Source organism: Coregonus clupeaformis, chromosome 33 (assembly GCF_020615455.1).
Source record: "Coregonus clupeaformis isolate EN_2021a chromosome 33, ASM2061545v1, whole genome shotgun sequence".
NCBI classification, from domain to species: domain Eukaryota; kingdom Metazoa; phylum Chordata; class Actinopteri; order Salmoniformes; family Salmonidae; genus Coregonus; species Coregonus clupeaformis.
In genome coordinates this window covers 32,234,656-32,261,412 of record NC_059224.1, presented here as the reverse complement: position 1 = coordinate 32,261,412, position 26,757 = coordinate 32,234,656, and the positions used below count along the sequence as shown (strand labels likewise).

Sequence of the window (26,757 nt, the reverse complement as noted above, 5' to 3'; positions counted from 1 at the left end):
TATAGGCCTACTGCAGCTCTGATTGGTTATGTCGCACCGGTCTGTGTAGAGGGTGCATATCTAGGTTTCCCACAACGTCAAGTAGCTCCACCTGTTGGGAGACAATACTGAATTACTGTAGGCCTACACACGTGTACAGTACCAGTCAAAAGTTTGGACACACCTACTTATTCCCGGGTTTTTCTTTATTTTTACTATTTTCTACATTGTAGAATAATAGTGAAGACATCAAAACTATGAAATAAAAAAAAAGTGTTAAACAAATCAAAATATATTTTATATTTGAGATTCTTCAAAGTAGCCACCCTTTGCCTTGATGACAGCTTTGCACACTCTTGGCATTCTCTCAACCAGCTTCATGAGGTAGTCACCTGGAATGCATTTCAATTAACAGGTGTGCCTTGTTAAAAGTTAATTTGTGGAATTTCATTCCTTCTTAATGCGTTTGAGCCAATCAGTTGTGTTGTGACAAGGTAGGGTTGGTATACAGAAGATAGACCTATTTGGTAAAAGACCAAGTCCATATTATGGAAAGAACAGCTCAAATTAGCAAAGAGAAATGACAGTCCATCATTATTTTAAGACATGAAGGTCAGTCAATACAGAACATTTCAAGAACTTTGAAAGTTTCTTCAAGTGCAGTCGCAAAAACCATCAAACGCTATGATGAAACTGGCTCTCATGAGGACCGCCACAGGAAAGGAAGACCCAGAGTTACCTTTGCTGCAGAGGATAAGTTCATTAGAGTTACCATCCTCAGAAATCGGCAATTAACTGCACCTCAGATTGCAGCCCACAATAAATTATTCACAGAGTTCAAATAACAGACACATCAACTGTTCACAGGAGACTGTGTGAATCAGGCATTCATGGTCAAATTGCTGCAAAGAAACCACTACTAAAGGTGTTGGGGTGCTTTGCTGGCGACACTGTCTGTGATTTATTTAGAATTCATGGCAGATTTAACCAGCATGGCTACCACAGCATTCTGCAGCGATACGCCATCCCATCTGATTTGCGCTTAGTGGGACTATCATTTGTTTTTCAACAGGACAATGACCCAAAACACACCTCCAGGCTGTGTAAGGGCTATTTGACCAAGAAGGAAAGTGATGTAGTGCTGCATCAGATGACCTGGACTCCACAATCACCCGACCTTAACCCAATTGAGATGGTTTGGGATGAGTTGGACCGCAAAGTGAAGGAAAAGCAGCCAACAAGTGCTCAGCATATGTGGGAACTCCTTCAAGACTGTTGGAAAAGCATTGCAGGTGACTACCTCATGAAGCTGGTTGAGAGAATGCCAAGAGTGTGCAAAGCTGTCATCAAGGCAAAGGGTGGCTACTTTGAAGAATCTAAAATGTAAAGTATATTTTGATTTGTTTAACACTTTTTTGGTTGCTACATGATACCATATGTGTTATTTCATAGTTTTGATGTCTTCACTGTTATTCTACAATGTAGAAAATAGTAAAAATAAAGAAAAACCCTGGAATAAGTAGGTGTGTGCAAACGTTTGACTGGTACTGTACATCACTTCCTCTTAGATTGTAATGAAAGTGTGTGACAACAACGTGATCTCCCGGGGCCAGAACAGAGCCTTTAAGACGCAGTAAGAAGAAACCACTTCCTGGTGGCATTTATATGTCCTTGCTGAGTGGGAGGGACTGCTCTGTGCTCTTGCCTGGGGGGACTGGCCCTATGATAATTAACATTTAGCTAAAACAAGACAGGCTGTCTCCACTGGGACCTTGTTTTTGAATCACTATACGGCAGCACACACACCAGAATGCACATTAAAATAGATTGCCTGTTTGCTTTGATTATCCCTGTGGCATTGGCTGTCTGTGTGGATGTTTGGTTCTTAGTAAGTGAGACTAGTGTTGGGTTTGTAGTGGACTGGAACCCAGGTATTACAGTGAAAGGGAGCTCCATTGGAAGGGATGAAAAGCTCTATGCTAAGCTATATGTCATGTGTATGTTGACATGGAAGGGGAAACTTGGAAGCACATGAAAAGGTGGGGTGGGTCTGTTAAATGTTATCTCTCTGGAGAGCTCTGTCATTACAAAACGCTGCAGCACTGTTCTAGCCTAGTTTTGTTTGTGCAGTTATCAGTCAGTGGGAGCTACCAGAGGGACTTCTGGAAGAACCCCACCCCAGGCTTACTACCAGACAATGTTATTTTGGCCTTTTCTTTTGGAAGATTTAGTGATGTCTCACAGTCTGGTCTAAAAAGGACCATTTGGGAAAATGAAGTCCAAAATAATTGTACAGGCCATTATCGTCTCATCAATATGATTTTATATGAAACCTAAACAAACTGTGGTAAACTAGACTTAAAATATGTTATACTACAGGCCTAGGTACAGTTGTTCAGTGTTAAAGGACCAGTGCAGTCAAAAATGTGATTTTCCCTCTGTTTTTATATATATTTCCAAACTATGAGGTTGGAATAATACTGTGAAATTGTGAAAAGGATGATAATGCCCTTTTAGTGTAAGAGCTGTTTGAAAAGACCGCCTGAAATTTCAGCCTGTTTTGGTGGGATGGAGTTTTGGCCTGTCTGGTAACATCACCAGGTGGTACATTAGTTAATAGACTAATAAGAAAGAGTTCCAAACCTCTCTGCCAATAACAGCTAGTTTTCAGTTTTCCCCTCCCCACTCAGACCACTCCTAGACAGTCCTAGCTAAATTCTTGCTTGAGAAATTGCTCTTTGCTAAGAAGCTATTTTTGTTTGACCATTTAATTGAAAACAGTCACAGTAAGGTACTTCATTGTTACCCAGAAATGATTTGATATTGAGATAAAAACGACTACATTGGGCCTTTAAGCCTACTAACAGGCCATCTCTGTCCCTCCCAGACATAGCTGTGGTGGAGATGACGGACGCTTTCCGCCAGCCCTCCCTGTTCTACCACCTGGGTGTGAGGGAAAGCTTCAGCATGGCCAACAACATCATCCTGTACTGTGACACCAACTCCGACTCGTTACAGTCCCTACAGGTAAGCGGTGTGGGCATGCTCGCGCGCACACACACATGCCTGACATAAACATATCTGCAGCCTGTTATTTTCTCATCACTTTGTCCACACATTAATCATTAATGTTCCCACAATATATTTAATGTAATAAGGCTCATCAGGTTAATGACATTTTTTACATTTTAGTCATTTAGCAGACGCTCTTATCCAGAGCGACTTACAGTTAGTGAGTGCATACATTTTTCATACTGGCCCCCCGTGGGAAACGAACCCACAACCCTGGCGTTGCAAGCGCCATGCTCTACCAACTGAGCTACAGGGGACTACGGTATATGTAAAGGAAATGCTCCTTCACTAGACATTGGACTCTTTTAAATGTATATGAAGTTATTTATTTAGAGGGAGTCATGTCTGAGAGGTTGATTTTAGAACCTTTGAATTGCCAAACCGTTTTGTTGTTTTATCTTGCTCATTTTGCACAAATGTAGTTTTTTATTCTCTGTGTACTTTTTAAGCCTTTAAGTGCACAAGGTCACAGTCTATATTTAGAATATGAGTGTGTGGGGAACATGTAATAGCTGTAATTGCTGTTGTGTTGTAGTGACAGGTAAACACATTAGTGATTTGTTGGTAGGAGATGCATTAGCACCTAGACAGGGTATGGTGTGTTTCATAAGATATTAGGGCTATGTAAAAATAGCATTTGACTGAAGAAAAAAATCAACACACACAATTTGGTTTAATATTGCACCCCTTTACCTCTGTTTAGCCCTCTAGTCTTGTAAAAGAGAACGTTGATGACAGGGAAATGTGTTTATGACCAACTGACTCATATCCTGGCAATTAAAGGCCCAGTGTACTCAAAAATGTGATTTTCCTGTGTAATATCTATACTGAACAAAAATATAAATGCAACATGTAAAGTGTTGGTCCCATGTTTCATGAGCTGAAATAAAAGATCATAGAAATGTTCCATACACACAATCATTACACAGGTGCACCTTGTGCTGGGGACAATAAAAGGCCACTCTAAACAACTTCAGTGGGCAAATGCTCACCTTCAGTGGCCACTGGCACGCTGGAGAAGTGTGCTCTTCACAGATTAATCCCGGTTTCAACTGTACCGGGCAGATGGCAGACAGCGTGTATGGCGTTGTGTGTGCAAGCGGTTTGCTGATGACAACGTTGTGAACAGAGTGCCCCATGGTGGCAGTGGGGTTCTGGTATGGGCAGGCATAAGCTACGGACAACGAACACAATTGTATAGCGATGGCAATTTGAATGCATAGAGATACCGTGACGAGATCCTGCGGCCCATTGTTGTGCCATTCATCCGGAGCCATCACCTGATGTTTCAGCATGATAATGCATGTCCTCATGTTACAAGGATCTGTACACATTGACTGATTTCCTTATATGAACTGTAACTCAGGAAAATCTTTGAAAGTGTTGCGTTTATATTTTTGTTCAGTGTATATATTTCCACACGAGGTTGGAATAATACTGTGAAATTGTGAAAATTATGATAATGCCCTTTAAGTGTAATAGCTGTTTGAAAAGACCGCCTGAAATTTCATTTTGCTAAAACCTCTCTGCCAATAACAGCTAATTTTCAGTTTTCCCCTCCCCAGTCAGACCACTCCCAGACAGTCCTAGCAAAATTCTTGCTTTAAAAATTGCTCTTAACTAAGAAGCAATTTGTTAGTTTTTGATCATTTTAATTGAAAACAATCACTGTAAGGTACATAGTTGTTACCCAGAAATTATTTGATATTGCGTTTTTTGTTTTTTTACGGCTGCAATGGACCTTTAACCTTCGGCCCTGAGTCTGTCAGGCGATGGATGCATAGTCGAGTTAACATTAGCCTAAACTGGTTTGAAAAGTGAGAGAGCCTTGCAGCCACATGGGAATCCCCTATCAATGACCACCAACAACAACACACAGGCATGCAAGTAAGAGAATGGGGAGATTATGGTTTCCTGTGGGTATAAATGCAGAAACCAAGACACCCCACACACTCCTGTGACCTGCTATGCTCTGCTCTGACACTGTCATTGACATAAAAAAGCATTGCAATCTTTTGAAATTGTCGTAAATTCCTCAAAGAATAAGTAATATTTTACAAAGTGTACCCTAACATAAATATTCTGCCTGTAATCTTGATAAACTATATCCTCCATCTCCACCCACGTACATACACCCTGCAGTAATAAAAATAGGACTTTCTGTAGTGGTTTTAACATATCACTATCAGCCTGCAGTCTTCAAACTGAAGGTTAAGAGTAACAATGGCTGCTGTGTTAACCGTTATAGATTGTTTAGAATAGCATAGGAACCTGCATTAAAGATACTCCATTGTGTACAAGTGCTGAGGTTCAACCTCTTTTTAAAGTGCCTTTTACCATGTCTAAAATGTCCATGGTTGTTTGCTGGCCCTTAGCCTACACACTATGGCACTGCAAAATGAAGTGCTAGTGCTAATGTATCCGCATTTCTACTGGTTTTGTTTGCAACTGCAGGAGTCCAATTATAGCTTGACTTAAGGATGGCTCTAGTGAACTGTGACCAATGTAATGTTTGTGATTTTCTACATCAGCCCTGCGAACTCACTTACTCACCACAATGCAGTATTGACATTTCTCTTTTTCTCTTGCAGGAGATTGTTTGCCAGAAGAACACTGTAAGTACACAAACTAAACACTGTGTCTCTCTAGTTCTAAGTTGTTAATGGCACACCTCTCTTGTCTCTTCTTTCTTTTACCTTTCCTGTGTGAAAGTAAATGCAGTTAACAGATTTTTACTCACGCCAACATTCAACAACACAGCCATCGCTGCTATTATCAAACACTTTTCATTACCCAGCTCAATATCCCTCTAGTTTGTCTTTGTGCATTCTGCTGCGTGTACATTAAACTAAAGCATTTTCCCTTACTCAGAGAGTTTTCCAGAATAGCTGTACTTGGTTGACAGGCAGCCTTATTACCAGGGTGACTTGGGTGCTGTGGAAAGCATAGAGAAAACGAGAGAATGAGTTCACTCTCATTTCCGTTTTCCTGCCTCCCTGCCGTCTGCAACACAGTGTCTGCCACTCCTTCTGCCTAGTGATAGCCAGGTCAGACAAGGAGGCACCACACCGTCTGTGTCTGTCTGGCTGGCTGGCTTTCTTATACAGAGTAATATGATATGGTGACATTGATGTACTGTGGCATGAAGGGGAAAAAGCTGTGAGGTTGAGGCAAGGGCATGGACAGGGGGCCTCCTGAGCAGCTATGGGCTGCCTTCAGAGCTGGTGCTACCTGTAGGGCTGGTGCCACCTGCAGGGCTGGTGCTGCCTGTAGGGCTAATTGGACCGGCAGGGTTACGCTCCTCAGGCTTAGCTGGCGTAAATGACTTCACGGAGTGGAATAAGGTGGCTTGGTGCTCCAGGAAGCAGGTTGATGGCTGATCTGTGTGTGGCGACAGAGCTTCGTGAGGAGCACTGATTACTGCATTAGAGTGAGAGTGCACTACTGCCATCCGTGACTGACTGTCTTTCTCTAGTTGTATCTACACATCACTTCCCTTCTCTCTGCTCTGAGAGAACAAACACACCACGCCCCAGAAGGATATGACACATTAGTGGTACTGACCAAGGGGTTGTATCACATGGTACACCACTAATCAGGAAAACTTCCTGGATTGTTTTATGGCTGCAGCCACCCAGGCGGTCATACAGGTATTAGGGCTAATGATTAATGTCAAGTCATTACTCACACACACTACTTATTCCCGTCTAACCCTCCCCCTTCATGAATGGGGTTAATCCTATGCTGCCTGACTGATATTTAACTCCTTATTTACTGTAACGTGCAAATACCCTGGCTACGTCCCAAATGGCACTGTGTGTATTCCCTATAAGGGACCGAAAACTGGGACTGTGTCCCAAATCACCTCCTATTCCCTACATAGTGCAATAATTTTGTCCAGAGAACTATGGGCCCTGGTCAAAAGTAGTGCACTATGTAGGGAATAGGACGTGATTTGGGACACACCCCCAGTTTTCGGTCCCTTTCTGCTTCTTAAAGGTATTGATTTTGGGACCTGCGTGCCACCTAAATAAAAACCATGAGCTGGCGCACACCCAGAGAAAATGATTTAGTGTAGAGGTGCTGACTAACGGTGAATAAACTGTAAGCTATAAAAACAAAGTGAGTCGCACACTCTATGTATAAACTCCCAGTAATGTATTGGGTAAACCACCTGCGTGCCACCTACCATTACCTAATACTGTCACAAACAACAATCTAATGAGACTAAGAGACAGGTGCAGCTGGGGTTGCCGGGGAGAAGGATGGCTCCTAGCGACTAAAACATTTATGATGTGTTGTCGTCATGTGATCAGCCGGGCCATGAATCACACAGTGTGTGTGGCTCAATATAGGACAGGAAGGATGTTGTAATCTGTGGCTGCACGTAGCCATGACAAGCCGCCACAGGTTATTTTGGAAAGTTATGGCATGACTAGTGATGTCATTTAAAAGATATGATTGCAGAAGAGGAAGCAGTTTTACTGTGGATCATTCCAATTTCTAAAGGCAGAAATTTAGCCTCTGTTCACTTCCTTTTGTTGCAAGTGTGAGTAGCAAGCATCCCGGGTGTGTTCTTGAAGATGGAAGTGAACCAGAGAGATTAAAATATCCACTGACTGTGCAGACTCAGGATGCATCTGGGCAGCACAACAGATGTGGATCAGCATAATCCCTTTTTTTCACTGTAGCCTACATGTTCAAGTATAATTTGGTCAGGATCCATCAACTTTTCTAGTGCTGAGTGTTGAGTATACTGTGAATAACAATGATAGTTTTACTGGTACGCTCTACACCACATGCAAATACAGCTGGACAAGAGTAGTAAGACAGACCTGGTTTGAATTAATTTCCATGAGCAACATGAATGGGAGTTTTAAGGGCAGCTCTGCCCTGAGGGCAGTGTGAGCAGTTCAGTTAAACAGATCCTAATGTCACTTGTAATTACTGATGTGGATCTGTCCCTCAGGCCACTGGCTCTTTAGACAGACTCATTATGTCCAATTCTCCATGGGTACAACATCACCATTGTCTCTGCAGATCAGATTATCTTCCTTCTGTCACAAGTGGTAAATTACTAGCACGAAAAAGGCCCATACCGCTGTCCTCTCATTGTACAGTCAGGTCCAGAATTATTGGCACCCTTGATAAAGATGAATAAAAAGATTGTATAAAATAAATAATACGAGTACTGAGCTATATTGTATGCTACATTTTTTATACTAATACAATTTCTCAGAGAAAGCGATTTTGATTACAAATAAAAAGGTATTTTCTCAAAAAATAAATTATTGGCACCCCTGTTTTCAATACCTTTCAATACCTCCACTTGCGAGGGTAACGGCACTGAGCCTTTTTCTCAAATGTTTTATGAGATTGGAGAACACATTGGAAGGGATCTTAGACCATTCCTTCATACATAATCTTTCCAGATCCTTGATACCCTTTGTCTGCGGTTATTGACTGCCCTCTTCAATTCAAACTACAGGTTTTCAATGGGGTTTAAGTCCGGACACTGAGATTGCCATTGTAAAATGTAGATTTTGTGTTATATTAAACATTACCTTGTGGATTTTGATGTGTGGTTGGGGTTATTGTCTTGCTGGAAGACCCACTTGCGGCCCAGTTTCAGCCTCCTGGCAGAGGCAACCAGGTGTTTGGCTAAAATGTCCTGGTACTGGGTAAAGTTGATGATGACCTTAACAAGGGCCCCAGGACCAGTGGAAGCAAAATAGCCCCCATAACATCAAAGATCCACCATCATATTTTACAATAGGTATGGGGTTCTTTTCTGCTTATGCATCCTTATTTCAATGCCAAACCCACCACTGGTGTGCGTGGCCAAAGACCTCTATTTTCATGTCATCCTGCAAATGTAAACGCCTGGAGTTTGCTAAATGGCATTGGCACTTGGATTTGAACCAGTTCTTTGGTCAAATTGAAAATACAGCTCTTTGGCCATGTACACCAGTGGTGGGTTTGGTATCGAAATAAGTATGCATAAGCAGAAAATAACACCATACTTACTGTCAAATATGGTGGTGGATCTTTGATGTTATGGGACTATTTTGCTTCCACTGGTCCTGGGTCCTAGTCTCCGGACAAAGGATATCAAGGATATGGAAAGATTCTTTATGGAGTAACGGTCTAAGATCTCTCAAAATGTGTTCTCCAATTTCATAAAACATTTTAGGAATATACTCAGTGCCATTATCCTCGCAAGGGGAGGTATTGAAAACAGGGGTGCCAATCATTTTGACACATATCGTTTTGAGAAAATAAATATGACTTGTTACTTTATCTGAGCTATTGTATTAGTATAAAATTATATAAAAACTTTTTTTTTTTGCATATACGTTTTATTTTGCTCACTAGTTGTATTATTTATTTTATAGTATTTTTTGCTAATCTTTATCAAGGATGCCAATCATTCTGGACCTGCACATGCAGTCAACAGGGCATGTAAGGTGATGATCTGTTGCAGTTCTCAATTTCTCCGGGCTTCATGTTGGGGTAGACTCAACTGAGCAAACTAAACCAAGTATTTGTGATATTTAGCTATTTGACCCATGTCTGACTCTAACACATCTAACCACCTCTACATGCACCACAACACATCATGTTGTTTCTGCTTTTCCCCCCAGACATGCTCAGCCAACTACAGCTTCATCCCATACATGGTGACGCCCCACAACAAGGTGTACTGCTGCGAGAGCAGCCTGATGAAGGGCCTGACAGAGCTGATGCAGCCCAGCTTCGAGATGCTGCTGGGGCCCATCTGCATGCCCCTGCTGGACCGCTTCGTCCAGCTGCTCAAGGTGCCAAAGGCCAACTCCTGGTGAGTAGCAGAGAAGTGTTTTGGGTTAGGTGCTGGGCCAGCTAGCCCATAGGTCCAACACCTGGTGAATAGTATAGGTTTGGGGTAGATAGTGGCTTGGGAGTTTGTCGGTTAGACGCTGGGCCTAAGACTAGCCCAGAGGTCCACTTTCAGCCTGACATGATTTGTAGAAGTCACATGTTTCTTCTCTCACCTAGCTGTAGTGAAACAGGTGTCACCTCGCTAGGGAGGTAGGTGTGGTACTGTACATGGGAATGAGGTGAGAACACGCACGACGAAGTGATTATTACAGAGCTATTATTGCCAAAAGAGGTGTATTAAATTGACCTAGCGTGTACTGGTTTTTGTGTTGTCTTGTGTAATTTTCTGTGGTTGATTATGCAAAATGGATGACTGGCTGATGAAGTGCGATAGCCCTTTTCATCAGATATTGCACTTCATGAGTATTCCTCAGAGGACATTGTATTATACAACTCACTCGTTTTATATTTTTTACATGGTGCATTACTTTATTTGATGTGTCCCTGTGCAACATGTTGGCTTGCATAGCAATCTCAGTTTTAATGTTAGCTTAGCTTTGTTCTGTCCTAATGTTTTAGGCTTTTCTCTCTGCCAATATTCAGCATCACAACATGTCTTCCAGGAATAGTGAGTCATACTTTAGAGAGCTGAGAGAATTTGCACTTTGGATGAATGTTTTGTCTCTTGGAAATGTGCCGCTCCAACAGTGCAGTGAAGAAGACATTGAAGGGGCTTACCAGGGAACACATTCATGAGCTCCACATTCAGCTGTCACAAGGGCACATGTTTAAGAGGGTAGACTATTTATGACGGGGTCAGGCAAGACAAGATCAAAGACACTGTAAATGAGAGGTTGCCTGAGAAGAATAGATAAATTATGTTAAATTATCAATGGTTGTATCCCCATGTTCAAAACTCAATTCCCCATACCCATTTCCCCAGAAAGTCATACTAAGACATAACAATGGGTTCTTTGCAGAAAAGGTTGATTTCATGTTGATTTCTAGTGTGAAATAACATATTTATGAGTCTCTCTGTTTCCCCTTCGTAGCCAATACTTCAGAGAAACCATTCTCAACGAGCTCCGGAAAGCACGGGAGTTGTTCACGGGGTCGGAGCTGGCCTCAGAACTCAGCCGAATTCAACGACGATTGGACAACGTAGAGTGCCTTTCAGCTGACATTGTCATCAACCTGCTTCTGTCCTACAGGGACATCCAGGTACATTTTACCCTCTTTTACGCTTGTCGGATGCTGTCGGCACAGTCAGTTTAGGCAGACTGCATTGCCTCAGCAGTGAGCATAAATGTTTTAGGGCATCCCTTGGCTACTAGAGGCATTTCAGAAGGACTACCTGCCTGTGGAATGCTGCAGGCCAAGCTTTTTGTCATCTTTCTGTGGCTAATCGTAAGGCTACTGCACTGCAGTCTGTTCTCTCTGCATTGCGATGCCATTCACCCTACAGCCTCCCATCCTGCCAGCCATAGGCAGCCACCAGCCACATTAATAAATTATACAAACAACCAGAGCTACAAGGAGAAACGGAATTATTGAACATGTTTTGGATAAATATATACTGGACAAGAAATGGTGGAAGAGAGGACATTTAATTATTGAAGTACTTGAATAAGCCAACAGTGTCCTTCCCAAAGTACATGTTGACTATAGCAACCAAGATGGCTGAGTAGTAGGTACATTATCTTTAATCCAACTATCTGTTTTTCTATGTTTGTATGTAACATAGGATTATGAATCTATAGTGAAGCTGGTGGAGACCTTGGAGAAGCTTCCGACATTCGACCCTGTGGCCAATCCCCATGTCAAGTTCCACTATGCCTTTGCACTGAATCGGTAAGACCCCCGGTATGTCACACCTGGTTTGTCTACACACTCACACCCCCACACACAGATGCACACACAGACGCATGCATGTGCTGAACATGTGTGTCTGTGCTCTGAGTCGGAACATCACAGATGTTCAGCTTGGAAAGTATTTTACTGCTTGCTCTTTAACATGCTGCCTCTCTTGTAAACGCCCACTGGTTCTCATGGTGCAACTAACTCCACCTGTAATAAAGCAAGCTGCTCTTTCATTTCGGAGCCATTGGGAAATTCCTGCATGCTACAACGCAACATTGGTGTCTAGCCAGTTAGGATAACATTTTGCTGCATTTTATACCCTCAAAGAAACATATTAAGAAACCTGTTGCACATGCTTTGCATAATTGGGAAAACATCGAATGGCTAAAAAATGAAGATGGTTGCCATGAGTCTGTGTGCTGGTTTGGACAGCAGCCCCTTTGTTCACAATTTCCTCAACTGGAGGTGGTTCATGACTCAGCAGTTTAGTGCACCATTGCAAAAACTTGCCATTATCCTGCAACAATTAAGCATGAATGATGAGAATGAAACAGCGTTTTCTGTTGAGTAATTGGGTTAAGCTGGTGAGAAAACAGCAGCAGCAGGGATGTAAGTGCTAGGGTTGAAGCCTTGCCTGTTGCACAATCTAGGCTAGGCTGACTCACTGTTTAGCTTCGCCCCCCTCCAGTTGCCCTTCAGTGGCACTCTGGTGTGAAGTGAAAGCTGGGGAGAGGAAATAGCTGCCCGTTCTTATGCTTATTTAACATCCATCTCTATGGCTGTGTTGAGATCCATATTAGTGTGCCCATGCCAACTACGTTTTTCCGACCACTAGGCTCACACTGGGATGATGTACGGCTGCCTTGTGAAAGAACCTGTGGAGACTTTGTTGTCCCCCTTTGGGACACAAAGAAGAGGGATAAAGAGGGGGCATAAGAAAACTGCAAGACTAATCAGATAATTATATTTGATATTCAGACAATGTATGATCAAAATAGAATGCGATCCGAGGGAGGGATAGAATTTAGCTCCCGTTCGCTTGGTAAAGCAGCATTGTAGTATGGATTACGAATGACTGCTGACAGATAGAGTGCTGATCATTACTGCCTGCATTACTTCCGTCCTCGCTAATACCATTAAACCCTGACACTCCAACACAGGAGTTAGTTGGCCAGGTCTGTAGGGAGGTAGTTGAACACACTACCCTCATGATATTTAATCTACAGCCTTTTGATGGCTTCCTCTCTGCCAAGACATAGCGCTTTGGTGTTACCTACACACACACACGCACACGCACATGCACACACACACACACACACACACACACCGGCTTGTTTCCTGTTTATTCATCCCCCTCTCTCAGTTTAGACCCTAAGAGAGAGAGCGACACCCCCAGACAAACTCCCAGTACAGTGCATTCGGAAAGTATTCAGACCCCTTGACATCTCCACATTTTGTTACGTTACAGCCGTATTCTAAAATGTATTAAATGAAATGTTTTCCTCATCAACCTACACACAGTATCCCATAATTACAAAGTGAAAACAGGCTTTTAGAAATGTGTGCAAATTGATTAAAAAAAATAATTAAAAAAATACCTTATTTACATAAGTATTCAGACCCTTTGCTATGAGACTCGAAAATTGAGCTCAGGTGCATCGTGTTTCCATTGATCATCCTTGAGATGTTTCTACAACTTGATTGGAGTCCACCTGTGGTAAATTCAATTGATTGGACATGATTTGGAAATGCACATACCTGTCTATATAAGGTCCCACAGTTGACAGTGCATGTCAGAGCAAAAACCAAGCCATGAAGTCGAAGGAATTGTCCGTAGAGCTCCGAGACCGGATTGTGTCGAGGCACAGATCTGGGGAAGGGTACCCAAAAATGTCTGCAGCATTGAAGGTCCCCAAGAACACAGTGGCCCCCATCATTCTTAAATGGAAGAAGTTTAGAAACCACCAAGACTCTTCCTAGAGCTGCCTGCTGGCCAAACTGAGCAATCGGCGGAGAAGGGCCTTAGTCAGGGAGGTGACCAAGAACCTGATGGTCATCTGACGGAGCTCCAGTGTTCCTCTGTGGCGATCGGAGAACCTTCCAGAAGGACAACCATCTCTCCAGCACTCCACCAATCAGGCCTTTATGGTAGAGTGGCCAGACGGAAGCCACTCCTCAGTAAAAGGCATGACAGCCCACTTGGAGTTTGCCAAAAGGCACCTAAAGGACTCTCAGACCATGAGAAACAAGATTGTCTGGTCTGATGAAACCAATATTGAACTCTTTGGCCTGAATACCAAGCGTCACTTCTGGAGGAAACCTGGCACGATCCCTACGGTGAAGCATGATGTTGGCAGCATCATGCTGTGGGGATGTTTTTCAGCGGCAGGGACTGGGTGACTAGTCAGGATCGAGGGAAAGATGAACGGAGCAAAGTACAGAGAGATCCTTGAGGAAAACCTGCTCCAGATCGCTCAGGACCTCAGACTGGGACGAAGGTTCACCTTCCAACAGGACAACGACCCTAAGCACACAGCCAAGACAACGCAGGAGTGGCTTCAGGACAAGTCTCTGAATGTCCTTGAGTGGCCCAGCGAGAGCCCGGACTTGAACCTGATCGAACATCTCTGGAGAGACCTGAAAATAGCTGTGCAGCGATGCTCCCCATCCAACCTGACCGAGTTTTAGAGTATCTGCAGAGAAGAATGGGAGAAACTCCCCAAATACAGGTGTGCCTTGCTTGTAGCGTCATACCCAAGAAGACTCGAGGCTGTAATTGCTGCCAAAGATGCGTCATCAAAGTACTGTGTAAAGGGTCTGAATACTCATGTAAATGTGCTATTTCAGTTTATTTTCTAAAAATCCATTATGGGGTATTGTGTGTAGATTGATGAGGGAAATTAACAATACAATACATTTTAGAATAAGGCTGTATTTTGCCCTCCTCAGTCCTCACACACTTCACAGATGAGTCACATCAAACCCAGTGGCACAAGAGAGGCAGGGAAAGTGACAAGAGAATGTAGCTACCTAGGAAAGTAACAAGAGAATGTAGCTAGCTAGCTAACATACACTGCATGCATGTATTCACTAGGCAACTAGCTTTATAGTTTTTAATCAGATAATATTAAAATGTCCTACCTTCAAACTAGTTGGGAAAGAGTGTTTTTTCCTGTAAAGTCAGTTGCCCTCTCTTCTTTAGTCCCTGAAAAAAGTCATTAGCTGGCTAGCAAGTTCACCAATTCACTGCCCAGGTCTTCATAATTTACACATTCCTGAATTTACAAAAAAATATGGTTAGTTTAGTTGTTCATCTAGCTAAACAGCTGATAAACAAATTTGGACGAATGCTTGCTAGATCGCGTCAATAGTTAGCTAACTTAGCCAGCTAGCAAGCTCAGTGTTGTACGAAAGTAATTTGTTGAACATTTATAACATAATTTGGTGAATAAATAAACGTAATACTCACATTTTATGAAGTTATTCCTCATTCTTCTGGAAAATCTTCTCTGAAGGGGGGACTTCCTGTGGCGCAAGGTGTTATGCGATATCTATGGAATCCCTTTCTCGACACCCAATTAAATGTGAATACTAACTCAACGTTTTGAGATACTAACTCGACATTTTGAGATAGGTAAGTAAGAAGTTTGAGATGCTAAGTTTAAAAAATGATACTATCTAAAGAAATTGAGATACTAACCAAAAAGTTTGAGATAGTAGATTGTACATACAGTGTGGAGAACGAATATTTGATACACTGCCGATTTTGCAGGTTTTCCTACTTACAAAGCATGTAGAGGTCTGTAATTTTTATCATATGCACACTTCAACTGTGAGAGATGGAATCTAAAACAAAAATCCAGAAAATCACATTGTTTGATTTTTAAGTAATTAATTTGCATTTTATTGCATGACATAAGTATTTGATACATCAGAAAAGCAGAACTTAATATTTGGTACAGAAACCTTTGTTTGCAATTACAGAGATCATAAGTTTCCTGTAGGTCTTGACCAGGTTTGCACACACTGCAGCAGGGATTTTGGCCCACTCCTCCATACAGACCTTCTCCAGATCCTTCAGGTTTCGGGGCTGTCGCTGGGCAATACGGACTTTCAGCTCCCTCCAAAGATTTTATATTGGGTTCAGGTCTGGAGACTGGCTAGGCCACTCCAGGACCTTGAGATGCTTCTTACGGAGCCACTCCTTAGTTGCCCTGGCTGTGTGTTTCGGGTCGTTGTCATGCTGGAAGACCCAGCCACGACCCATCTTCAATGCTCTTACTGAGGGAAGGAGGTTGTTGGCCAAGATCTCGCGATACATGGCCCCATCCATCCTCCCCTCAATACGGTGCAGTCGTCCATCCCCAAAGAATGATGTTTCCACCTCCATGCTTCACGGTTGGGATGGTGTTCTTGGGGTTGTACTCATCCTTCTTCTTCCTCCAAACACGGCGAGTGGAGTTTAGACCAAAAAGCTCTATTTTTGTCTCATCAGACCACATGAGCTTCTCCCATTCCTCCTCTGGATCATCCAGATGATCATTGGCAAACTTCAGACGGGTCTGGACATGCGCTGGCTTGTTCAGGGGGACCTTGTGTGCGCTGCAGGATTTTTATCCATGACGGCGTAGTGTGTTACTAAGGGTTTTCTTTGAGACTGTGGTCCCAGCTCTCTTCAGGTCATTGACCAGGTCCTGCCGTGTAGTTCTGGGCTGATCCTTCACCTTCCTCATGATCATTGATGCCCCATGAGGTGAGATCTTACATGGAGCCCCAGACCGAGGGTGATTGACCGTCATCTTGAACTTCTTCCATTTTCTAATAATTGCACCAACAGTTGTTGCCTTCTCACCAAGCTGCTTGCCTATTGTCCTGTAGCCCATCCCAGCCTTGTGCAGGTCTACAATTTTATCCCTGATGTCCTTACACAGCTCTCTGGTCTTGGCCATTGTGGAGAGGTTGGAGTCTGTTTGATTGAGTGTGTGGACAGGTGTCTTTTATACAGGTAAAGAGTTCAAACAGGTGCAGTTAATACAGGTAATGAGTGGAGAACAGGAGGGCTTCTTAAAGAAAAACTAACAGGTCTGTGAGAGCCGGAATTTTTACTGGTTGGTAGGTGATCAAATACTTATGTCATACAATAAAATGCAAATTAATTACTTAAAAATCATACAATGTGATTTTCTGGATTTTTGTTTTAGATTCCTTCTCTCACAGTTGAAGTGTACCTATGATAAAAATTACAGACCTCTACATGCTTTGTAAGTAGGAAAACCTGCAAAATCGGCAGTGTATCAAATACTTGTTCTTCCCACTGTATAAAACCATTTTACAACTGATTAATCACTATGTCATACTCTACACCTACACTAGACTTTTACCTGGTTAAGTTAGCCCTAGGAAAAAAAAAGTTTGTGCCCTAGGAAAAAATAATTCACCCGACCACTCTGGGACTTGTTGTGCCATCTTTGAAATCACCACACAATGCTACAAATGAAGAAACATATCCTATTAGTACGGCCTACTATCTCCAAATTTCGGATTAGTATCTAAACATTTTTACTTAGGTGTATCAACATTTTTACTTGCATATCTCAGAATTACAAGTTTGTATCTCAAAATGTTTACTTAGGATTTCAAAATGTGGAATTACGTATCTCTAAATTTCGAGTTAATACTGTATCTCTACATTTTTTGTTAGTATAATTTTTTTTAAATAATAATTGTGGCTTCCATAGATATCCTACCTAAGGAAACAACCAGAGGAAGAGGCGAAGTCAGTATATTCTAAAATCTTTGATAGGTCTACATTGGATGCTGACTCAAAATCGCCCAAATGAAGGTAGGGCCTACCTTAGAGAAGGAAGAATTTGAAGGTACCTTGGGAATAGTACATGGTAATTTTAACATCCTTCCTTTATGCACTATCCTTGCCGATTGATGGCACCCTGTTCCCTAAATACAGTGCCTTCAGAAAGTATTCACACCCCTTGACTTTTTCCACATTTTCTTGTGTTACAGCATGAATTTAAAATTGATTACATTGAGATTTTGTGTCACTAGCTTACACACAATACCCCATAATGTCAAAGTGGAATTATGTTTTTAGAAATGTTTGCAAATTAATTAAAAATGAAAAGGTGAAATGTCTTGAGTCAATAAGTATTCAACCCCTTTGTTATGGCAAGCAAGCCTAAATAAGTTCAGGAGTACAAATTTGCTTAACCTTTTATGCAATGGGTTAAATCAGGGTCACACAGAGTGTTTCTTGGTAGTCTTAAACAAATCTACTTTGAAACAAAACTATACACCTCACACACATGGTTATGGACTTTAAGAAAAGAAGACACCTGTACCATGTCAGATATAGAGTTGAAATGTATGACATTTTGAGATTGCAATATGACACTTTATATACAGTACATCGCAGAAGACTGAAATATAACAAAACTGTTTGACATAGAAACACTGGACTTTCTGTGCTTTAAAAAATTAACTTTATTCATTATGAAATTATAAAAAATATTATTAACATTCCACCCACAAGAGGGTGATTTGGTCATTTGACTGCAGGTATTAACAAGTCACATAATAAGTTGCATGGACTCACTTTGTGTGCAATAATAGTGTTTAGCATGATTTTTGAATGACTGCCTCATCTCTGTACCCCACACATACAATTATCTGTAAGGTCCCATAGTCGAGCAGTGAATTTCAAACACAGATTAAACTACAAAGACCAGGGAGGTTTTCAAATGCCTCGCAAAGAAGGGCAGCTATTGGTAAAAAACAGACATTGATATTCCTTTTCAGCATGGTGAAGTTGTTAATTACACTTTGGATGGTGTATCAATACACCCAGTCACTACAAAGATACAGGTGTCCTTCCTAACTCTGGAGAGGAAGTAAACCGTTCAGGGATTTCACTGTGAGGCCAATGTTGACTTTAAAACCGTTACAGAGTTTAATGGCTGTGATAGGAGAAAACTGAGGATGGATCAACAACATTGTAGTTACTCCACAATACTAACCTAAATGACAGAGTGAAAAGAAGGAAGCCTGTACATAATACAAATATTCCAAAACATGCATCCTGTTTGCAGTAAGGTACTAAAGTAAAACTGAAAACATTTTGTCAAAGAAATGTCCTGAATACAAAGCGTTATGTTTGGGACAAATCCAACACAACACATCACTGAGTACCACTCTTCATATTTTCAAGAATGGTGGTGGCTGCATCATGTTATGGGTATGCTCGTCATAGGCAAGGACTAGCGAGTTGTTTAGGATAAAAGAAACGGAATAGAGCTAAGCACAGGCAAAATCCTAGAGGAAAAGCTGGTTCAGTCTGCTTTCCAACAAACACTGGGAGACAAATTCACCTTTCAGCAGGACAATAACCTAAAATACAAGGCCAAATATACACTGGAGTTGCTTACCAAGATGACATTGAATATTCCTGAGTGGCCTAGTTACAGTTTTAACTTAAATTGGCTCGAAAATCTATTGCAAGACTTGAAAATGGCTGTCTAGAAATTATCAACAATCAACTTGACAGAGTTGAATAATTTATAGATATATTTTTTAATAATAAAGTGCAAGTATTGTACAATCCAGGTGTGCAAAGTTCTTTGAGACACACAGCTGTAATCGCTGCCAAAGTGTATTCTAACATGTATTGACTCAGGGGTGTGAATACTTACACTACATGACCAAAAGTATGCTCATCGAACATCTCATTCTAAAATCATGGTCATTAAAATGGAGTTGGACCCCCTTTGCTGCTATAACAGCCTCCACTCTCCTGGGAAGGCTTTCCACTAGATGTTAGAACATTGCTGCAGGGACTTGCTCCCATTCAGCCACAAGAGCATTAGTGAGGTCGGGCACTGATGTTCGGCGATTAGGCCTGGCTGGCAGTCGGTGCTCCAATTCATCCCAAAGGCGTTCGGTGGGGTTAAGGTCAGGGCTCTGTGCAGGCCAGTCAAGTTCTTCCACACCGATCTCGACAAACCATTTCTGTATGGACCTCGCTTTGTGCACGGGGGCATTGTCATGCTGAAACAGGAAAGGGCCTTCCCCAAACTGTTGCCACAAAGTTGGAAGCACAGAATTGTCTAGAATGTCATTGTATGCTGTAGCGTTAAGATTTCCCTTCACTGGAACTAGCCCGAACCATGAAAAGAAGCCCCAGACCATACAGTGCCTTGCAAAAGTATTCATCCCCCTTGTCGTTTTTCCTATTTTGTTGCATTACAACCTGTAATTTAAATTGATTTTTATTTGGATTTCATGTAATGGACATACACAAAATAGTCCAAATTGGTGAAGTGAAATTAAAAAAATAATTCTAAAAAATCAATAACGGAAAAGTTGTGCGTGCATATGTATTCACCCCCTTTGCTATGAAGCCCCTAAATAAGATCTGGTGCAACCAATTACATTCAGAAGTCACATAATTAGTTAAATAAAGTCCACCTGTGTGCAATTTAAGTGTCACATGATCGGTCACATGATCTCAGTATATATACACCTGTACTGAAAGGCCCCAGAGTCTGCAACACCACTAAGCAAGGGGCACCACCAAGCAAGCAGCACAATGAAGACCAAGGAGCTCTCTAAACAGGTCAGGGACAAAGTTGTGGAGAAGTACAGATCAGGGTTGGGTTATAAAAAAATATCAGAAACTTTGACCATCCCACGGAGCACCATTAAATCCATTATTAAAAAATTGAAATAATATGGCACCACAACAAACCTGCCAAGAGAGAGCCGCCCACCAAAACTCACGGACGAGGCAAGGAAGAAATTAATCAGAGAGGCAACAAAGAGACCAAAGATAACCTTGAAGGAGCTGCAAAGCTCCACAGTGGAGATTGGAGTATCTGTCCATAGGACCACTTTAAGCCATACACTCCACAGAGCTGGGCTTTACGGAAGAGTGGCCAGAAAAAAGCCATTGCTTAAAGAAAAAAATAAGCAAACACGTTTGGTGTTCGCCAAAAGGCATGTGGGATACTCCCCAAACATATGGAAGAAGGTACTCTGGTCAGATGAGACTAAAATTGAGCTTTTTGGCCATCAAGGAAAACGCTATGTCTGGCGCAAACACAACACCTCTCATCACCCCGAGAACACCATCCCCACAGTGAAGCATGGTGGTGGCAGCATCATGCTGTGGGGATGTTTTTCATCGGCAGGGACTGGGAAACTGGTCAGAATTGAAGGAATGATGGATGGCGCTAAATACAAGTAAATTCTTGAGGGAAACCTGTTTCAGTCTTCCGGAGATTATAGACAGACAGAGATTCCAGCAGGACAATGACCCTAAGCATACTGCTAAAGCAACACTTGAGTGGTTTAAGGGGAAACATTTACATGTCTTGGAATGGCCTAGTCAAAGCCCAGACCTCAATCCAATTGAGAATCTGTGGTATGACTTAAAGATTGCTGTACACCAGCGGAACCCATCCAACTTGAAGGAGCTGGAGCAGTTTTGCCTTGAAGAATGGGCAAAAATCCCAGTGGCTAGATGTGCCAAGCTTATAGAGACATACGCCAAGACACTTGCAGCTGTAATTGCTGCAAAAGGTGGCTCTACAAAGTATTGACTTTGGGGGGCGTGAATAGTTATGCACGCTCAAGTTTCCAGTTTTTTTTGTCTTATTTCTTGTTTGTTTCACAATAACAAATATTTTGCATCTTCAAAGTGGTAGGCATGTTGTGTAAATCAAATGATACAAACCTCCCAAAAATCTATTTTAATTCCAGGTTGTAAGGCAACAAAATAGGAAAAATGCCAAGGGGGGTGAATACTTTCGCAAGCCACTGTAATTCCTCCTCCACCAAACTTTACAGTTGGCACTATGCATTGGGGCAGGTAGCGTTCTCCTGGCATCCGCCAAACCCAGATTCGTCCGTCCCATTTCATGAAGCTCCCGACAAACAGTTATTGTGCTGACATTGCTTCCAGAGGCAGTTTGGAACTCGGTAGTGAGTGTTGCAACTGAGGACAGATGATTTCTTAGGTGCTTCAGCACTCAGCGGTCCCGTTATGTGAGCTTGTGTGGCCTACCAATTCGCGGCTGAGCCATTGTTGCTCCTAGACATTTCCACTTCACAATAACAACACTTACAGTTGATCGGGGCAGCTCTAGCAGTGCAGAAATTTGACAAACTTACTTTTTGGAAAGGTGGCATCCTATGAAGGTGCCACGTTGAAAGTCACTGAGTTCTTCAGTAAGGCCATTCTACTGCCAATTTTTGTCTATAGAGATTGCATGGCTTTGTGCTCAGTTTTATACATTTGTCTGCAACGGGTGTGTCTGAAATACCCGAATCCACCATTTTTGGAGGGGTGTCCACATACTTTTGTAAATGAGATATTTCTGTATTTAATTTTCAATACATTTTCAAAATTCACTTTCACTTTGTCATTACGGGTATTGTGTGTAAATGGGTGAGTTTTGAATTCAGGCTGTAACACAAGAAAATGTGGAATAAGTCAAGAGGTAAGAATAATTACTGTAGTCCACTATACCCTGTTCAAAAGTAGTTCACTATAAATGAAATAGGGTGCCATTTGGGACTCGCCCCCTGTCTCTGACCATTGGTTATTCCCTCTGATTTGTTGTTCAGGAGGAACCTCCCGGGGGACCGTCAGAAGGCCCTGGACATTATGCTGCCCCTGGTGGAGTCTGACGACCAGGTGGCCTCAGACATCTACTGCCTGGTGGGACGCATCTACAAGGACATGTTCCTGGAGTCCCACTTCACTGATACCAAGAGCAGGGACAGTGGCACGGCCTGGTGAGAGCCACACACACACACACACACACACACACACACACACACTGGTGAGAGCCTGGCTGCTGATGAGGGTAATTACAAACCTCTCACTCACTCCTCCCCAGCTAGAGAAGTAGAGAAAGAGAAGTCCTCCACCTCTCAACTACAGCTAACGGCCAGCAGTGTCATCTGACTCAGAGCAAAGAGCCTGCAGGTTATTCTGAAAGTAGCTGATTTGAAACAGCAGCACCAGTGATATTCTAAAGATACCTGCAGTCTTCCTGGAATGGTTATGTCTCTCATCAGGCCAATTTTATGGCATCTCGTTAGAATAACTCCCCATTGGGCTGTCCATGTCCTCTGTTCCAACCCAGATGACATCTTTGGAGAGCCTTTTCATGTTATTCACACTCATTCCCTCAGTGGAACAGATTGCTCATTAAGTAAATGAGGTTTTTGTCTGTGAGAGTCAAGCTTTGTGCAATAAATGGTTCCTCTGTGCACCGTGCTCAATAATGCTGTAGTTATTTTGGATGCTTTTTACAAAAGTAGGGAGGAAGTGACAAGACTCTAAAGTTCTCACCAAGGACACATCAGAAATTACTGTAGGAGCATAAAGTTAGATTTAAAAATGAAGCATTGTGTGTGATATTGGTGATTCTAAGTCAGCTTCTCTGTCCTTCCTCTCAGGTTTAAGAAGGGGTTTGAGTCTGAGCCGACACTACACTCTGGCATCAACTACGCTGTTCTACTCCTGGCAGCGGGACACCAGTTTGACGCCTCCTTCGAGCTCCGCAAAGTCGGTAAGTATTGACTAACACTTTATTCTCCTTGATATCTGTTTTGCCTTGAGCTGCCTGATGGTGCATTGGACTTGGCTTGCTATTCTGTTTTTCATTAGAGCTGCTGATGACTAATAATAATGAAGTTACTGATCTGCATTCTCCCTGCACTGCAGTTACCCTCATGTCATAAAGTGTGAGATCAGTATCTACTCATGTGACAGATACTGCTCATTCAAACGAACAGCCTGCTTATGATGAGACAGTCCCATAAAAGGTAGTCTGGGTGTGAACAGAGAGTCTGCTACTCTACTGCGGGGGTTAATATGAAACATCCGATTTTACATAACAATGACGTTTCCATTTATTTATTTTTTGCAAGGGAGTTTTGTGCTGTTTGGCTCCCAATCCTCTGTGTTTGCTGTGAAATCTGAGGCTCAGAAAGTAACTCAGGAATGTGAGAAACAGGACAGACAGGCCTGGGAATCAGCCGTGGGCCCCCTCCCAGTCCCTGCCCCCTTTCCTACCCTCCTCTACTCTGCGCTGCCCCGGGCTACATGAGTAGAACATGTAGTGGCAGCTTCCCTCAGCGAGGCCGAAAACAACCATGTTCCATTATCACTCTGCAATGTAGTAGCAACATGGCAACCAACTACATTGAATGTTAAGACTTATCCACAGAGGGCATTGAGATCCTCCAAGCTACATTTCAGGTGAAATGCCTGACATGAGGGTAGGCTACTAGGCTATACAGTGCCCAGCCCATTCCCAAACCCTTGAAATAACACACGGTATAAAAAAGAACACAAGATATGGCAAATTATGTACCTTGACAAAGACCTTGCACAATAAAACTCTGGGAGCATTCAACAGTGTTCAGTATCTTCCTTTTATATTATTACATTCTGTCCCTGACCTGACCTTGTTCTCCTTTTCCAGGAGTGAAGCTGAGCAGCCTGCTGGGGAAGAAGGGAAGCCTGGACAAGCTGCAGAGCTACTGGGATGTGGGCTTCTTCCTGGGGGCTAGCATCCTGGCCTGTGACAACACCAGGGTCATACAGGCCTCTGAGAAACTCTTCAAACTCAAGGCCCCCGTCTGGTGAGGGAGGGTGCTGTTTTCGTATATATTTTTTTTACATGTAAAGATCAACATATACACTGAGTGTACAAAACATGCTCTTTCCATGACATAGACTGACCAGGTGAATCCAGGTGAAGGCTATGATCCCTTATTGATGTCACTTCTAAATCCATTTCAATCAGCGTAGATAAAGGGGAGGAGACAGGTTAAAGAAGGATTTTTAAGCCTTGAGACAATTGAGACATGGATTGTGTATATGTGCCATTCAGAGGGTGAGTGGGCAAGACAAAAGATTTAAGTGCCTTTAAACGGGGTATGGTAGTAGGTGCCAGGCGCACCGGTTTGTGTCAAGAACTGCAACACTGTTGGGTTTTTCATGCTCAACAGTTTCCCGTGTGTATCAAGAATGGTCCACCACCCAAAGGAGATCCAGCCAACTTGGCACAACTGTGGGTAGCATTGGAGTCAACATGGGCTAGCATCCCTGTGGAACGCTTTCAACATCTTGTAGAGGGGGGGGTGTTTTTAATGTTTTGTACACTCAGTGTAGACAACTTATTTTAACCTATTTTGCACAATTTAAATGTCCTTTCTTTTCTTGTAGTCACAGGAGTTAAAGTTATCCGTCACTGCAATGGATTTCCGTCATATGAATTCTTTTTTGTTGTTGATATTTTAGATTTTTAGATGTATTTCCAATTTTGAAAATGACTGGAATTGATCAAACTCAAAGTTGAATACATTTACAAAATGATCCTCTTTCCCATAAAAGCATGGTCATGACTTTGCCCCGCTGACAATCAATCTGAGATCCTTATGTTTTAGTCATGGGATTGTTTTTTTTGGCTTTAACCCTGTAGTCAGTCAGTGGCCTATTTTCTTTTATGCTCAAGATTTTGACAACATATTCAAACAGATTTTGCTCCGTTTAAGTGCCTTTTCTGTTTCTGCAGTCAATGGCCTTTAAAATGTATTTCAAGCTAATGTTTGTGTTGACTGCACCCCAGGTATCTGAGCTCTCTCGTGGAGACCATCCTGATTTACCAGCACTTCAAAAAGCCCTCTGTGGAGCAGCCGCAGCCCAAGCAGGAACTGGTGGACTTCTGGATGGACTTCCTGGTGGAGGCCACAAAGAAAGATGTCTCATCTGTCCGCTTCCCAGTATGTGTCCCTGGTGTGACTGCCACTGAGCCCCATGCTCACTCTGCCTTCCTTCCTGGCATTCTTCACTGTTCAGACTTGACCTTGACAGTTAGACATATACTGTACATACAGAAACCATAACAATGGCACCAACTGACGCAGTGTTCCTAGACTGTTTATTTCTCTGCTTTATTGTGAAATGTCTCGGTTCGATTGGTTGTCCTCTTTTCCAGGTGTTGATATTGGAACCCACTAAAGTCTATCAACCTTCTTACTTGTCCATAAACAATGATGTGGAGGAGAACACTGTCTCCATCTGGCATGTTGCCCCTGATGACAAGGTCAGTTACTGATCACAGGAAGAGTGTCTGACAACTGCCTTGTGCCTTTTGCTTTGTGATTTTTCTTCCACTGGAAAGTGTCTCAGAAAAGAAGTCTGTCTATGTCTGTCTCTCTCTCTGCACTGACACATTTTGCTAAGTCATCAGAGTTACATTTTGAGGTGTCAGTCATCATTATATTTTCTGAGGTTCATGTTTTTCTGATCTCTAACAGCACAGGGGGGTCCATGAGTGGAACTTCAGCGCTATGTCAGTACGGGGTGTCAGGTTAGTGATCTCACAGCTGTCCTGATCTACACATTCATTGTAATATATGGGCAGTAAGGTCACTGCTCTCGACTCTCCTTCTCTTTCCCTTATGCCAACAACATAACCGATGATAATGTGGCCTCATGGTTCTCAAGGCAATATTAGTCAGAGACGGTCCCCCATGCCTCTCCCTCCTTCATCCTCCCTGCCTCCCCCTCCACAAAATAATTCAATGGCAGACAGACAGGCCGACTGATCTTCCACTCTAGAGGGCCTCTGTGAGATGTTGCTAGGGAACGTATCTTACTTGGTGCCCACTCACCCTCCAGTGCACTAGGAGACAATGGCAGTTCCCTCTGCTGCAGCAGTGTGCCATGGTGGGCTGAATACAACCACTCATTCTCTGCTCTGCTCCACTCTGCTCAGCCCTCGCCTCGGTTAGCTGGCTTAGAATCCCTGTTCGCTCAGCTGAACACTGGTGGAGACTCAACAGTGTGAATGGGTGTGTGGGAAGGAATGCTCTGAGTTATGCTCATTCTGTCCGAGTTACTGTAACTTGTTGTATGTGTTTGAATGAAGAAGAGTGTTTGGTGGTTAGAGACTA

At 42.6% G+C, this 26,757-nt stretch overlaps 1 protein-coding gene across 1 annotated transcript in view; it reads left to right on the top strand.

Moving 5' to 3' along the window:
• The window catches only part of LOC121548986 (mitogen-activated protein kinase kinase kinase 5-like), a 61,898-nt gene that overhangs the window by 18,206 nt on the left and 16,935 nt on the right, over positions 1 to 26,757 (top strand). Inside the window, exons 2-12 of the mRNA XM_041860736.2 lie at positions 2,867 to 3,006; positions 5,643 to 5,666; positions 9,696 to 9,889; positions 10,962 to 11,130; positions 11,654 to 11,760; positions 22,408 to 22,578; positions 23,248 to 23,360; positions 24,279 to 24,438; positions 25,428 to 25,581; positions 25,797 to 25,904; positions 26,119 to 26,171. Of these exons, the coding sequence (XP_041716670.2) occupies positions 2,867 to 3,006; positions 5,643 to 5,666; positions 9,696 to 9,889; positions 10,962 to 11,130; positions 11,654 to 11,760; positions 22,408 to 22,578; positions 23,248 to 23,360; positions 24,279 to 24,438; positions 25,428 to 25,581; positions 25,797 to 25,904; positions 26,119 to 26,171 (1,393 nt within the window). The remainder of the gene's footprint in view (positions 1 to 2,866; positions 3,007 to 5,642; positions 5,667 to 9,695; positions 9,890 to 10,961; positions 11,131 to 11,653; positions 11,761 to 22,407; positions 22,579 to 23,247; positions 23,361 to 24,278; positions 24,439 to 25,427; positions 25,582 to 25,796; positions 25,905 to 26,118; positions 26,172 to 26,757) is intronic.